General features: G+C 46.7%; 2 protein-coding genes across 2 annotated transcripts in view; both read right to left on the bottom strand.

Moving 5' to 3' along the window:
- Positions 1-1,905: 1,905 nt before the first annotated feature.
- Positions 1,906-3,408, bottom strand: LOC119393457 (acetylcholinesterase). The gene has a single exon (XM_037660484.2). The coding sequence runs from the start codon at positions 3,406-3,408 to the stop codon at positions 1,906-1,908; it is 1,503 nt and encodes a 500-aa protein (XP_037516412.2).
- A 3,428-nt stretch (positions 3,409-6,836) lies between these two features.
- The window catches only part of LOC119394613 (acetylcholinesterase), a 23,229-nt gene continuing 13,143 nt past the window's right edge, over positions 6,837-16,922 (bottom strand). The window contains exon 3 of the mRNA XM_037661932.2: positions 6,837-7,029. Coding sequence (XP_037517860.2) covers positions 6,882-7,029 — 148 coding nt within the window. The 3' untranslated portion in view covers positions 6,837-6,881. The remainder of the gene's footprint in view (positions 7,030-16,922) is intronic.

The following is a 16,922-nucleotide window of genomic DNA, read 5'->3' as shown; positions in this document are numbered from 1 at the left end:
GCCTTCAGGCTGCCGGTTGTGGGCGCCGCTCTGGCGTTCCTGTTTTACCCAGGCGACGTGTAAATAAAAGAGTGTGTGGAGAGTACTCGTTGAGTGCGGACGTTTCTCTGCTTCAGCGCTTCGCGCCAAACCGCGTTTTCGGGCTGGCTGGCGTCCCCGCCGGTCGCGTTGGTCACCGCCGGTCTTCGCCTGCTGCTGCGCCGGGACTACCAGCACGCAACACAGCACTCATGTTTCCCGACGTATTGCCAGATGGCGTCCATATCTCACACAGCGCCTCTTCTATCGTCTTTACACGACATTTGCAGCGAAGCACGCAGATACGCGGCCAATTTTTTTTTAATCGGCATAAGGCCGTTATACCTCCTGGTTTTGCGAGCGAGACCCTATTTTCCTTTTAGTTATTTTACCCACAGGAGGAGAAAGCGCACGCACGCACACACACGCACACAGAAAACATTTTGACTTATTATTATTAATCAGTTAGTATGAACCCGCAATCTTGTGCTTTAAGAATTAAAAATAGTGGATGATCCTAAGAACAGAGATTACATTTTTGTAATCTGAATGGACTGGTACATTTTAATACCCCTAAGTCTTACTCAAAGTTCGCTAAGAACGAGCTCGCTAAGAACGAAATATCACGATGATGCAGTTCATCGTCCGAAAGAAAGATAGCGCCAACAAAAGACAAGCCGTACTGGATGGATCGAGGTAGACCTTGGACATCTTGATTTCTCTCACGTGCCCGAAGAACACGTAAATGATGCGCGAAAGCTGAAGTGCACTGCGTTGTTTGAAAATTGCCTCTTCAATAAATCCCAAACAAAGTGGCCTGGTTAGAACAAGGTATCTTAATGGCGTAACTCGGTAGTGCTAATGGCCGGCACATAAGATAAGATTACTACCAAAATTCTCTTGCACTTACTAGGGTAGCACGGCTGTTTAATTAAGACTGGTCGCACGTTCGTAGCATAGAAAAACAAAAAAAAACAAAAAAAACAGAGAACCCATATAGTGGATTGCTTTTTATTTATCAGGCACAATGCTGTGCCAAAAGTTGCATGTAGATTCGAGGAAATGTTTTTTCTGTACACTACTTCCGTTCCGTATGTGCAGATATTGTCCCTCTTCATTGAATCTTGGCCATTCCGTACCATCCAAGACATTTGGTACGCTGCAAATAGCAACACATGCACGGTATTAAAATTAGGAATGTGACGTTGCGTAAACTGGCACAAAGGCAGATTGCGTTGTAAAACTTGGCAAGGTGGCATCTGATGATTCCGGGTGGGTCATCACATGACAAGTGTATCGAATGCCTCGGTCAGCCATATCAGAATTAAAACCAATTACGATCTATTAGTAGTTTGCTCTCACGGCCATTTTTCAATGTTCTCTTCTGAGGAAAAGATTGTTGAGCAACGAGCTTTCAAAGTTGCCTCAGGTATGTGAAATGACGTTTCGCAAGAATAGAATATAAAAGGGTAGTACAATATTCGTTAGTGCAGTATGAGATAGACGTGCTGTTTCAGGAAGACGTTGATCATTAAGCCTAGTAGATGTTGTTACGGACACTCTCTTTACGAGCAAGCAGCCGTCAATATAGCTTCACTGCCGGGGCCGGTGCAGGGTGCTGCTTTTAGTCATGAAAATGAAGCCACTGCCATAACGGGACTTTACATTTCAACGCTTAATGAGCAACCAAGAATGCAACACCTATTCCTTTGTGAATTGAAGGTGCCCTAAATAGAGCGATAGAGACGAGTATTCGCAAAGAACCCTAGTTCGTTTTCTTTAGTCACAGATACGTACCAGTGCGGGGGCACATGAAGTGCAAAATAAAGGCAAATGCTCTTCCCGTTACGCGTTATAGTTGGGATGTAGCAGAACATTGCAGGAATCTTACCCTGTGCGACTAAACGTCGTAACGACGTTTATCATGTTTTCAGTTGCCTTGACATCTCCTTCGGAAGGATGACCGTCTAGGACGAGGGCCGAGCCCAGGCTGAACGCAAGGTCGTCCCCGTGAGTCGAGCGAACCCACTCGGGCCAGTCAAGGAAGGACAGTTGCTCGTCGTACACAAGAAAGTACACCGACGTATTTGCAACTGCGAGCCCTCGGGCGATGCTACGCGCGGGGCAGCCAAAATAAAAGTCACTTAGAATGTCAGAGCCAGCTCGAGCTACTTGGACACCACTGTCTGCAGCAACAGGGAAGAAGTAGCGCTCGATGATAGGTTCGGTGTCGGCGCTCATGAAATTCCCTAGCAGTAGCTTCATAAGCAGTGTCATGTATCTTTTCGAAACGAGTTCAATGTCGTCGATATTGTTGACGTTTTTGAGGATATGCTCGATAAGGAAGTCTCCCTCGGCAGCGCAAACGCTCACCAGGACGTCGCGTACACTGGGTGGAACAAGCGCAAGGGCGCTGCCGGGCGTTCCCGGCACGAAGTCGTCACCTAAAACCGGGAAGAATCCGCTCAAACCGTCTGCGTTGAAAATTCGCGCCGCTTTCACAATGTCATCGACATCCTTGGATTGCAAGCAGGTAATGACCTCCGTCACGGAGAGCTCTCGATTATTCTTCTCTCTGCAGTCGAGGTAGTCTGCGAGCATGTCCGCTTTCTTTCTCGCCCGTGCTGGGCTGCTTAAGAAAGCACTGACGAACGGGCTGCCACTCTGCATGTAGGCCCGTTGAAAGAGACCGGCGCTACTGGGTGACAAGATGTGAATGCCCAACGACATGGCTCCCGCACTTTGACCCATTGCGGTGATGACGTCAGGGTCACCGCCGAAAGAACGGGCGTTTTCTCTGACCCATTGCATCGCAAGTTGCTGGTCGTAGAGACCCATGTTTCCAGGTGCCTCTTTGGCGTCCAGATATAGGAACCCGAACGGTCCCAGTCGGTAAGCGATGGTGAAAACGACAAGGTCTCCTCGCACGGCAAGTTCTGACGCGTCGAATATCTTGAGATAAATTCCTCCGAAGGTAAAAGCTCCTCCCGGAACATACACGACGACTGGCTTCAGAGTAGGACCATCATTTCGAACCGGTTTGAAGACGTTCAGAAAGAGACAGTCCTCGGAAAAGGGATCCGCTGCTGTTACTCCGAAGTGGCTGTTTACTCTAACGGGAACTTGGGGACACATAGGTGGCAGCAAAGTAGCGTTCATCACCCCTTTCCAGGGCTTCTTTGGCGTCGGCTTCTGAAAGCGTCGTTCACCGACTGGTGGTTCGGCGAAAGGTATTCCCAAGAAGGCTAGCACTGGACCAGTCGTTGTCGAACGAATGATCCCTCGCACATCTCCGCAAGTTGTGTGATCGACATTAGCCGCCTCTTGAGCTCTTCCGGCCACCAGAGAGCACACAGTGAAATGTAACGTTAGTCCGACCCACATTGCCATTGTGCTGCAAGAAAGCATGAAAAGAAATAGTTACGATTGATCCCTAACTTAAGGTTTAAGATCCTACGCAAATTGTATACAGCGAGATACGCCGTAGTGGGCTTGCGAAATGATCTTGCCCGTCAGGCACTTTTAAACATTGATCCAATGCATGGTACTTTTTCACAAAAATTCCAACGTTGCGTTCTGAAATCTAATTAAAGAATGTTGTTACCGGCAGAAGAACACAACGGCTGATCAACCACTTCACTTTGCAACGTGCTCTGCGTGCTACTGAATCGTTCTCCAAAGTGAAAACTTGCGCTAGCTAAGGCGACACTTCTCGTACACCTCAATCCTGACGTTCGAACTTTAATTATGTCTCACACCCTGGGTACTGCTTTAAAGCGGTACGTGAAAAGCTGTGCGGGGACAAAGCTTGTAAGCATCTCGCCTCTCTCAGAGACTCAAGCACTCACAAGCGCGTTCTCTGGGCTTGAGATTCTTGTTGCCTGTTCACCGTAAAGAATTTTCGCCCATTCATCGAAGTCTGCACTTCATTAGTGTTATAGTAATCGAAAAATTATCGTCATTGTTTCCAAGCGGTCAGTGTCTACGCGGCTAACACGCCACCTTCCTTGATGAGTGTTTACGAATAACTTTCAGCTGGTAACTCTAGAGAAAATCTGATTCCCGGAGTACCGAGTCGCATGGACGCGGTTTATAGGTCATTTTTTCGCTTTCCACTTACTTGAGTGCAAACATAAGTCACCGTCAACGTCATTTGATTCGACAACCGATCGGAAACGTCACTGCCAGCGTAGGACATTGTTCTTTTATCCTGCCTCCATATCATCAAGGAAAGAAGATGACATTTAAGGGCTCGTTTTTCTTTGCTAGACACAGTATTAATTAGAACTAACAGACAGTAATGCCAAGGAAAGTATAGGGGATGTCATTTGTAGTAATTAGGATATAAATGTGAACAAACTAAAGTGGCCGTAAAGATAACTTGCCGCCGGCAGGAACCGAACCTGCGACCTTATAATAACGCGTCCGATGCTCTACCACCGAGCTACGGCGGCGGTCGTCCTCCCGTCCACTTTTATGGAGTATATATATGTGCATTGAAACCTATATGTGTTTAGCGAGGGTGTCGTTCTGGCAGACTTCATGCCTTCAGGTAGTATGCGAGGGATTATTGGTCTGCTGCCCGCTCGTAAAAAGATCACATGCTGCGTGACGCCAACAGGCAGAAAAAAGAGTGTTCCACACTTGCCGCCATGACTGCGATCGGCGCCGACTAACACTCCTAGGCTTAAATGCACATATATACTCCATAAAAGTGGAAGAAAGGATGACCGCCGTCGTATCTCAGTGGTAGAGCATCGGACGCGTTATTCGAAGATCGCAGGTTCGGTTCCTGCCGGAGGCAAGTTATCTTTTCGTCCACTTTAGTTTCTTCACCTTAACATCCTAATTATTACAAATAACACCCCATATACTTTACTTGGCATTACTGTCTGTTAGTTCTCATCCATACAACCAGCAATGCGCAAGCGGTTTATCCCAATTAGTTGCTTTTCGGTGCGTTAGATAACCTGCTTTTCGAAGTACATTCTCGACATGATGACATATGGCAAACCAGCATCTTTAAGTCTTATAACGTTCTCATGAAAACTATGCCAAAATGGGTGCAATGCGATTCCACGTTTTCGAAAAGCTCTGAAAACACGCACTGAATACGCCAGTCCTCCTTTCACTAGCCTAGGATAAGCCGAAGCGCGTTCTTAACAATATCGGTTGCCATGAAAGAATCCTACAAACCTTGCAGTTCTGAGTTCGTGTGTCTCTGAGGACGAAAAAGTGAACTCTCACCTGAGGCGGGGTGCAGATCCCAGACAGCAGAAAGATGGCCACGAAGCTTTTCACGCAACTATCTGTAGTGATCCCTTGTGATTTGAGAGGTTTTCGAGAAAGTGAAGCAACAGGTGGCGTGTAGGGAGGCGAAGTGGAAAAGTGGCAGAGATGGTGCCTCTTCGCAAAGTGCAACTTTGTAGATGTCGAAGTACACGCCGGGCACCGTTCGTCGCGAGGTGCGCGGCGCCGTGGTTACACGACCAGTGGATCACCTTCCCGATGGACGTCGTTAATCCGCTTTCACGCGTTGCCGTCAAGCAGGGAGCATACAAACAGGAAGTATCAGTATTCCGATGTTTGAACGAGACACGCAGAAAACAAAGGAAGCATCGACGGGACCGCCATTGCACAGCTGTTCAGGACCGCAGTGCAGGTGCAGAGATTCCTTTCTTTAAAGATTCGAGGCGTACAAGTAAACTACTCGGTCGATAGTAGCTAGAGAGCGACAGACACAGACGAAATGCAAAGAAACGGACGCAATACAGCGTAGACTATCAAGTAAAGTTTATTGGTTAAACCACGCATATATAACGCACACAAACGTGAGCAAACCCAGCCCTAGGCGAACACAGCAGATTACCCAATTCACCCATGAAGATTTTCAAGAGAAATCGTTTCACTAATTGCAGACGTTTTTTAGTCAGTTTATGGGTTTTAACGTTGCAAAGCTGCTGCAGGCTGTGAGCGACGCCGTAGTGGAGGGTTCCGGAAACTTTACGCCACCTGGTGCTCTTTAACGTGCACTGACATCGCACAATACATTGGCCTCTAGCATTTCGCCTCCATCGAAATAAGACCGCCGCGACCGGGACCGAACCAGAGTCCTTCGGGTCAGCAGCCGAACACAGTAACCACTAGGCGACCGCAGCGGCTGACAATGTAGACTCCTCTACATACCACGCGTCCGTAATCTTTCCAAGAACAATTAGAATATTGCGCTATTTGATGCCGCGCTCGAATCGAATAGTCACTGTTCAAAAGCGCGACTATTTTTCTAACATCCCTCGAGCACTTCGCGTAGTCACGTGAGCAAACCCTCAAATAGGAGGTACTTCAGGGTGTACACAACAGCAACAACCAACTACGGTATGAACAAGTCCTCCTCATATATGAAGTTGAAGCAAAAATCAGATGACATGTTCTTTATTGCACATTGAAGGTAACCGACTAGAGCACTTCGCATTGCCCAGGGAGCAGGGTTCTAAAGACTCAACCTCGGTAAGTCGAAAAAAAAAAGGTTTTTTTAAGACACGAAATCGATGTTCTTAACATGTGACTGGTTGCCCGGATCACCCGGTTGACCTTGTTTTGTTCTCGCAATGATGGCCGTAGGTTCCCGGTTGAGTGCCCTGGCTTTTGACTCATTGAAGGTCTCCGTAAAAGGGAGCTAAAAAAAGCCTTTGCTTACAACAAATAAAGGGAATTGAGCCTGATTACGTCATAAGGAAGACATGTAAGAAAAGAGGCGCACATTTCTTTGCTCTTGCTGCCGTTAGCAGTGCTATGAACAGTTGAAAACTAGAAGCACGGGGGGGGGGGGGGGGTGACATAAAAAGCGTACACCTACTTGCTTTTTATTCGTGAGGTAGTACGTTGTGCCAAAAGTTACACGTAGATTCGAGAAAGTGCTTTTCCTGCACATTGCTTCCGTTCCGTATGTGCAGGTACTGTCCTTCTTCATCGAACTTTGGCCACCTCGTGCCATCCGTAACCTTTGGTACTCTGAAAACAGCGATAAACGTATAATTGAGGAGGTAAAGAGACGGTTTCATAGAGGCCCTCATGCAACGTGTTGTGAATCTTCTATGGCGGCAAGTAGTGACCTAAGGCTCGAGTATTTGTAATTTTGTTTGAGTGTTGAAGCTGAAAGTGACTTATACGTGTACTTAGGAACAAATGATACATTTTGCGTTAACTTCAAATATAAATTTCTCGTTAACTTCAAATTAATTCTTGCAATTTTCGGTACTCCCTATAAAGCACACGTCTGAACGACAAACTTTTCAGGCATATACTGCATCTTTTTTAAATGACTCAATATTGAGGCATATCGATAAATTAGATATCGGAAGTTTACGGAAGAAACGAGAGATGATTTCTTGCACTCTATTATTAAAACACGTTTAAATCACGTGCCACTAGTCAAATGACAAATGGGAAGCACTGTAAAGACCGGGCCATTTAGTGACGACGAAGAAGAAGACAATCTAACGGCTCATTCAAAATTCGTGAAATATACTCTACGCTTTCGCCTTTGCTTAGCGTGTATAGGTGCAACTGCAGTGACCAGCGTAATATACAAACGCTACCGCTTCTTTGGTTCAGAAGGTATAGACCTTATGCAAAATCTGCTGCCATCTAGCGGCCGCTGTACGCATTTCCGCCATGTTGAAGGCTAAGCGCGCTCCGCATGTGCACACACTGAGCGTACGTATCGACGTGTGGCGGCTGATAGGAACGGCAATGCCGACATATCTTCGTGTGCCGTGTTGGTGAGATTGAGGAAGATGGGATGCTGAAAAAAGGTTTGTAGGAAGCTAGCCTCCATGTGTTATTAGATTTCCTTGCGGCCGACGAGAAGCGGCAGATCGTTCCGTTGCTCCGTCTAGTGCTCACGACTAACGCCGTGTTTACGTTCTCCGTTCTTAATAGATGGGGCATGTGACAGCATCCGCACTCATCAGAGAACACTCGTTCGTGCCATGCCGGAACGAGACAGTTTTTGCGCCGTGTACTCGCAGGCACAGAAAAACCGGCTTCGTGTACGAGCTCCAAAGCTGCATCGCAGCTACTCGCACATGCCTGCGCAGTTGTTGACACCATTACTTTGTTTATCACATTGCTATAACAGTTACATGTTAGGTAGCTCGTGCGCGTCATCGATTCTCAGCGAACGGACCGATTGTGCTGGAGCGTGTTGTTCGTACTTCGTAGTTTGTTATTGATTGTGAAGTTTAACAAGGTTGCATTTGGTGAGATGCTTTGCGCGCGTACTGCTTCCCTATGCGTATTTTTAAAACATTTCATGTGCTATTCTTATTATTATTACTGCCATATTCAGAGGGGCGGCCCAGGTGGCCTGATCCCCCCCTTCCCCTACTTGTTTTTTTTTATTTATACCCCAAGGATAGCACGTATCAGGTTCTCCCAGCTGACGCTGATCCCCCTTCGGAAAAATCCTGTATCCACTCCTGTGTGCTATGAGATGTTAACGGGTGCTTGTGTGTGACACTTTTCGTATGAAATTGAAAAAAAAATGCTGTTCCCGCAGATGTGTTACAACGACCGTGGGTGCGCTACCGTTGGTTACGCGCTGAGGTGGTTTCGCAAGCGTTCAGTCGGCGACGCTAAACTGCTTTGCTGCAACTGGTTGAAATTGTAAGGCGCCAGTAGGCCCCGAAAGCGACGATGTGAACGCTAATATTCTTGGCGGATCGTGTTATTTGCGAGTACATGTCGGAAGGCTATTCAATGAAATACTCGCTAATCCTCGCCTACTTCTTGAAGCAACTAATGCTTTTGACGTTCTTTTCACGTGCGTGAGAAGCGGATCTTTCTTACATTTTAACCGTGCGGTAGCTCTATGCAACTGACAAAAATTTGGAGGCACAAAGGAACGAGGACAAGAAATGACGGGACTGGTGCCTGTCATTTTTGGCACCAGTCCTGTCATTTCTTGTCCTCGTTCCTTTGTGCCTCCAAATGTTTGTCAGACCATGCACCAACTAGCCCAAGAACGCGTTTTAGTCAGCTCTATGCAAAACATACAACGGTTTATTTAAAATAAGATGCACAATACATTAGGTCGACGTAGCTGTCCCTTATGAAATACGCTTTGAAACGGGTCAACAGCACTTTCTTACCGTCATCGCTGTGCCCAGCCGCGTCGCGCGCTAATGCTTCCTCCCAAGCATCCTACACTACACGCATGATGTTGCAATAGCTTACAACGCTTTATTCGCTACACTGAAATCAGACAAAATTTATAACCAAGCGCAAAGCTTCATTCTCAACGACGACATACTTACATGTGAATTGGTGACAAACTTGTACCTTCTTCTCGTTGAGAGGCAGTTCTTCACACGTAATAATTGTCAACGTAAAAACTAGGAAATGCCGATAACGTGTACAGGCTCGTCTGACGTTTTTATGCCCCAATTGCCGACTATCAAAGCAGATACAAGCAAGAAGTTAGAGCAGCGATAGCAATACGATTCGGACCCAAGCCTCCAACATGGCGCCGAATCGGTAGCTTCGTCAAACCTTCGACATATGGCAGCAATTTTGCATAAGGTCTATAATCGCTTACAACCGAAGAATAAATACAAGCTCCGCGCCTAGAACTGCGGCCAACCCATCATTCCCCTGTGCAAGACAGTTCAACAAGATGGTTTTCGTTGTAACCACAAGCACTTTTCCTCTGCTAATTTAAATACTACGCTTATTAGCAATTAAAAGTTCGACGTCCCTACTTGAAAAAAGTCGGAAGATCCAACGCATTGTGGGAATCGATGTAATGTGAAGCAGCCAGCAAAGAGCTGCATACAACGTCTTGTATGTCACTAAGGAAAATGCGTGTCATGGTTTTCATGTTAACTCCTATTATTTATGTTCGTAACACAGTAACGTCGCGCAATACCAACTTCGGGGTAGATCAAGCTAGCGAAACGGCCGCCAGCGCACCATGAGCGTGGCACGTAAGTCATGCTGTATGACATGCGTGTCATGGTTTTCATGTTAACTCGTGTTATTTATGTTCGTTACACAGTCACGTCGCAAGATATCAATATTGGTGTATGTAAAGCTAGCGAAACGGCCGCCAGCGCACCATGAGCGTGGCACGTAAGTCATGCTGTACATGACATGCGTGTCATGATTTTCATGTTAACTCATGTTTTTATGTTCGTCTCACAGTCACGTCACGCAATACCAATTTCGGGGTAGATCCAACTAGGGAAACGGCCGCCAGCGCACGATGAGCGTAGCACGTAAGTCATGCTGTACATGACATGCTTGTCATGATTTTCATGTTAACTCGTGTCATTTACGTTCGTCACACAGTCAAGTCGCAAGATACCAATTTTGGTGTATATAGAGCTAGCGAAACGGCCGCCAGCGCACCATGAGCGTGGCATGTAAATCATGCTGTACATGACATGCGTGTCATGATTTTCATGTTATGACTTGTCATTTATGTTCGTCATACAGTCATGTTACGTCACACCAATTTCGATGTACATTCGATTAACCAAGCGACCAGGAGAGCACAAAGTCGTAGGCGGCTAGATAGATAGATAGATAGATAGATAGATAGATAGATAGATAGATAGATAGATAGATAGATAGATAGATAGATAGATAGATAGATAGATAGATAGATAGATAGATAGATACGCTCAAAGTCGCAGAAGTTCGCTAAGAAATGCTTCGCATATAATAATACGTTTCCCCGAGCAGTGACATCAGAGTTTTGGCTGAAATTTGCCAGGAAGCTAAAGTATAACCCGCGAACATGTGTCTAAAATAGCCTCCCTGAAATGCACACAAGGTGCGTGACGTCAGGAAAATGAGCAAATGCGATTGGATGAGGCATCTAACCAAATTTTCTCTGTGTGCGACAGCGACGGCTGTGGGAGGAGCTTACATTTATGCTCAGGTTGTGACCGACTATAATATCATAATACTCACCCATTGCGAGCGAACGTCGAGACGACGTTTATCAAGTTCTCAGTTGCCGTGACGTCGGCGTCCGAAGGACTGCCACCCAGGTTGAAACCGGAGCCGAGGCTGAACACAATGTCGTTACTGTGCGTCGGTCGAACCCACTCGGGCCAGTAGAGGAAGGAGAGTTGCTCGGAGTAACGAAGAACGTGCACCGACACGGTCGCAGCTGCAAGCGCGCGGACCAAGCTTACTGCGGGGCAGCCGAACAACCAGTCACCCAGTATGTCGCCCGACGCACGAGCCACCTCAACAGCGTTCTGGCCAGATACTGGGCCGAGGTAGCGCTCGATGATGGCGTCAATGTCGACGCCGACGAGCGCACGCGACAACACCAGCCTCATAATAGCCTCCATACGGCGTTGAGTCACCTTTCCGAGGTTTTCTACGATGTTGAGCCTGGCAAGCAAGTATGCGATCAAGAAGTCCCCCTCCCCTGAACAAACGCTCACCAAGACGTCTCTCACGTTCGGTGGGTACTGGGCAAACTCTTTCACTAGCTTTCCATGCGCGAAGTCACCGCCGAAAAACGGAAAGAACCCATAAACTCTGCTTCGTCGAAATATTCCAAGGCTTTCAAGATGTCTCCGATGTCCTTGGATCGCAGACATGTGACTACTTCTGCTCCGGAAAGCTCGTGCGAGTCTTTTTCTTTGCACTCGAGATAGGACGCGAGCATGTCTGTTCTGGATGCTGCCTCTTCTTGAGTGCTTATGAAAGCCCCGATTAACGGGCTGCCACTCTGCATGAAGGCGCGCTTGAAGAGACCGGCACTGCTTGGAGACAAGAGATGGAATCCGATGGAGATGGCTCCGGCGCTCTGACCCATTACAGTTATAGAGTTCGGGTCACCGCCGAAGAAACGCGCGTTCTCCTTGACCCACTGCATCGCGAGTTGCTGATCGTACAGACCCATGTTTCCCGGCGCATCTTCTGTACCCATATACAGGAACCCGAGTGGACCCAGTCTGTAGGCAATGGTGACAGCGACGAGGTCTCCTCGCACTGCCAGTTCTGACGCATCGAAGATCTTCATGAAATTCCTCCATATGTAAACGCTCCTCCGTGAACGTACACAACGACGGGCTTCAACAATGTGTCGTTTCGCGCGGGGGCGTACACGTTGAGAAAAAGGCAGTCTTCGGAAGTGGGATCAGCTTCACTTATAGCGAAGTAGCTGTTGATTCGCGTGGGATTTTGGGGACACATGGGCGGCAGCGATGTTGCGTCCAGGACTCCTCGCCAAGGCTTCTTAAGCGCTGGTTTCTTGAAGCGACGCTCTCCGAGTGGTGGCTCGGCGAAAGGTATTCCCAGAAAGGCAAGCGCTGGACCCGCCGTAGTCGAACGGACGATACCTCTGGCAGCGCCGCATGTAGTGTGAACGACAACCTGGGGTTCTTCGGTGCGACTGGCTACCAGGCAGCCCGAAACAACGGCTAACGTAAGGCCGACAAACTCATCGTTGTACTGAAAGGATAAGAAAGGGTTAGCGAAGAGCACTTGAAGCTTGAACTTTCGACTGCGTTCTGGTTTCTGTAATTACAGGCACGCGAAAAACAGTCACATGCGGGTAGTGAGATATGTAATAGGTCTTCCATTTGATTCGAAGCGTACTTTTTGAAGAATCATATATAACATTATTATACTTTATTCATAATTGTCACGTGGTCCCACCATAATAATGAGGGCATATCCGAACTCCTGGTGTACTTGTTAGAGTAAGAAATGGAACTTTCGCGTAACACTTTGACCTTGAGATGTCTTTGAGCTCTCATACTAGAACTGGGCAGAGAGTGCGAGCAACATTTCTCGATCCACTGCCGAATACACTCCTAAAAAGTAAAGGAGGAAATGGGGGGTCGAGGGTTACTCCTTTAGGGGAGTAACTACCTGCCACACCCATTACTCCTTTTTGGGGGTAACTGCGACGGACGAACCGTTACTCCCCGTAGAACTTGCTCCTTCAGGGAGTAACTGACTGGAGCAACGGATGCTCTTTGTGAAAACTCCCACGGGAGCAACGGTTACTCTTTCTCGATACTCCTCAAAGGAGGAACAGATAGTCTTTTCGATACTCCCCACGGGAGGGACGGTTACTCTTTCCGAATACTCCTGAAGGGAGGAACAGATAGTATTCTCAATACCCCCAAGGGAGCGACAGTTACTCTTTTCAATTACTCCTCTAAAGAGCAGCCGTTGCTCCTTTCCTAAACTCCTAAAGGGAGGAACGGATGCTCTTGGTCAATACTCCTATGGGAGTGACACTTGCTCCTTACAAATACTCCCGAGGGAGGAAGAGATAGTCTTTTTCAATACTCCCAGGGGAGCGACGTTTTCTCTTTACAAGGAGGAATGGATGCTCTCTGTCAATACTCCCACGGGAGCAATGCTTGCTCTTTCTGGACACCTAAATGGAGTAACAATTACTCTTTCCCATTAGTCCCGCAGGGAGAAATGGACATTATCTCTCAATACCCTCATGGGAGCGACAGTTACTCTTTCACAACATTCCTCATCGGAGCAGCATGCAGTTAATCATCCTCAATGCCTCTCGATGGAGTAACGTTTGCTTGTATTGAGTGCTCCTCAAGAAACCAGCAGTCCAGCTCTCCCATCAGCAAATGAAAAAAAGTTTTGAGGAACATGATTTTCATCGGGTTGCGCCAAGTCTGACACAAATGCTCCAGGAGAGGGCAGAAATCCAGATCTATTTGTGAGAAAAATACTTTATTGAAATCAGTCTGGCTGTTTCACTGGCTCAAGATGGTTAGAGCCACACGGACGAGTGACGTCGGCCGCAAGACGCTCTGAACTTTCAGAACTTGACACAGGAGATCGAAGGTCCACTGAGCTTTCTTGCTGAAAACAATGTTCAGCGCCCAGTATAGCGCGATTTGTGTGGCAATGGCTGCCAAAAGGCTAGTCTCCTTAATAGCAAGGCCCTCCAGGCGCACAATAAATTCCCTTGAAGTCAACAAGCTTCCATTGTATGTCACTGTCGGCACATGATGCGTCTTGGTGGGGTCCTACAAAACAAAAGGCACATTTTAACACAAGGCTTGTTGCTTCATTATTACAGCAGCTGCTTCATGTAGCAACAGATAAAACCTAATGCTTTGCGACACCTGACAAAATAAATGAAATTGCAACTTATTTGCAAAACATGGTTCGACACTGGTAAGAACATTCTTAACAAGTCAAAGCACTTGCAGTAAGGCTACAGGTTTATCCACAGGTTAGAGACTGGTCTCGTTTACACGGAAGTCAATTAATTGGTTCTGAAAAAACAAAAAACAAACAGGGGCATTTGCTGTTTGCAGGCAGCACGTCATGCTAGCATACTTTATAAAGTAGAACCCTGCTGATACATTTTTCAAGGCCATGTGCAAAAAGAATGTAGGAGCCAGGAAATGGGGAAAAAAGTAAAAGTGAGAGTCGTAGTGAAATCGACAATCATATCTCAGTGGTTATTGATGAAAAACAAAAAAAAATGTGCAGCGTTGGCTCTGTACCTTTTTTCCATCTGATCAGCACAATGCGAGAAAATTCGTTGTGGTAGGTGGGAGTTGAGCTGTTAGAATGAATTATCGACTTGAGAGACTTACTTTCCTGCACTAATTAGATACCCATTGTGCCACGTGGCTCCTACCATGATAACTTGAGTGTACATTTTTTTCCGAATAAACCCAGTGTCTTTGGGTGGCCAGCACCTAAAACCGGTATCTTGAAGCGACCTTCCGTCCGTAATCCTTTCACATCCATAACAAGATTATCGCTGAATGCACCGGCGGCAATGCAACGAGCAATGACGTTCTCAGCTCATTTGCTCAGCATTTTCGGCATAGTGGCCAGGTTGGTGTGGCTTGTAAATGGCCGCATGTCTCGCAACAGTGAAAGACCAAAAACACAGCCCTTTCTCCCAAACTTCACCACCACTGCACGCATTGGCACACTCGGCCATGATCTCATCAATCGACAGAATGTGAGGTTAAGAGCTGGCATTATCGACGAAAACAATATTGTAAGCGATTCCATTGGAGGCATAAAAGAGCCGAGCATGCACAGCATGCTAGCATGACTACAGCAATGACTTGCAAGTAAAACAGAGTGCGAGAGGACCATGCCGTCTCTGGTCTTGGTGGCCTTAATTTTGCCAACACCTCGCACAAAAAACATTTTAGAACTATGTGACCTTACAGATGGCTGTAAATTGCAAAAGATGATTGAATAATTGATGATTAAATAAATGTTTAGGGGTAAAATAGACTTCAAATATTCCCGAAAAAAATTGTGAAGTAGAGAAAATAAGCGATTGTCGCATGTTTGACCGTATTTTTCATACTGATGGCGGTCCAGTAAAAATCCTCGTCATGCGGCGTTTGATAGAAGACTTCGTCGTTTAAGTAATGGGGGAAAGTCTAATGAAATGATTTTTTTTTTGTTTTAAGGAAGAAAATAATTTTTGAATTTGGCCCTCCGAACGCGGCCTGCATTTCATTTTGTTGCCACTTCGCCGCAAAGCACGTGGTCGCCCCTTCCAGCTGACACTCGTCACAGGCAGCGGCAAGATGCGAGATGTATGTCAGTGGCTCGTGAGTGCTCGAAGAGTCTTGTCGCGTTGATCTCAGGGCGACGATTAATCAATTTGCGTTACAATGTGAGCTTGCTTGGCGGGCCCAATGGGAAGTATGGACGCCCGAGAGCAGCCTATGGCGTCGTTGGCACAATGTGCTAGAGGCCGTCCGCACAACTAGCATACACATACTGAAAGAAATAATGCACATTGTATACACGTTTTTTCGGGGTATACGTGTTGTGCAGACGGCCTCTAGCACATTGTGCCGACGACGCCATAGGCTGCTCTCGGCGTCCATACTTCCCATTGGGCCCGCCAAGCTCACATTGTAACGCGAATTGATTACTCGTCGCCCTGAGATCAACGCGACAAGACTTTCGAGCACTCACGAGCCACTGACATACATGTCGCATCTTGCCGCTGACTGTGACGAGTTTTAGCTGCAAGGGCGACCACGTGCTTTGCGGCGAAGTGCAACAAAAGAATGCCGGGCACTTATGGAGCGCCAAATTCAAAAATTATTTTCTTCCTTAAAACAAAAAATGATTTCATTAGACTTTCTTCATTACTTAACGACAAGTCTTCTATCAAACGCCGCATGACGAGTATTTTTACTTGGACCGCATCAGTATGAAAAATACGGTCAAACATGCGACAAATCGCATAAGTTCACAATCTTTTTCGGAGAAGATTTGAAGTCTCTTTTGCCCCTAAAAAATTTTTGTACTATAACACACTTTCCTGAAAATCATACTAATATTAAGATTGGTTAGAGGGAGTTCGAGATAGCACAAGAAAAAAACACGAACATTGAAGAGTTTTGTAGTTTTGGAAGATACGTAGCTGGTAGTGAAACACAAAAATTTCGGAATTAGTGAATAGGACATCTAAACAGAACCTCTGCGATAGCGCCAGCGTGGTTTCAAAGCTGAACCACACAAAAATAGATTTTATACGCATTTTTCTATTAGGCGCGGTTTAACAAATACAAGCGAACTTCGAGGGGGCGCCATGATCGTCAAAATTTTATCGAGCAAAAATGTTTTGCCACAATACTCGATATGGCACAGAAAAAGAAGCAAATTTTATCAGCAATGTCTGCGATGTGCGAGCGCCACATCTGGGACACTTGGCATGGAATGACCCAATATAATAGTTGGGTTTAAACGTCCCAAAACCACGATATGATTATGAGAGACACCGTAGTGGAGGGCTCCGGAAATTTCGACCACCTGGGGTTTAACGTGCACCTAAATCTAAGTGCACGGGCCTCAAACATTTCGCCCCATCGACAATGCAGCCGCGTAGAGGGCGATTC

This window comes from Rhipicephalus sanguineus, chromosome 5 (genome assembly GCF_013339695.2).
Source record: "Rhipicephalus sanguineus isolate Rsan-2018 chromosome 5, BIME_Rsan_1.4, whole genome shotgun sequence".
Classification (NCBI taxonomy): Eukaryota; Metazoa; Arthropoda; class Arachnida; order Ixodida; family Ixodidae; genus Rhipicephalus; species Rhipicephalus sanguineus.
This window is presented reverse-complemented; position numbering and strand designations above follow the sequence as displayed.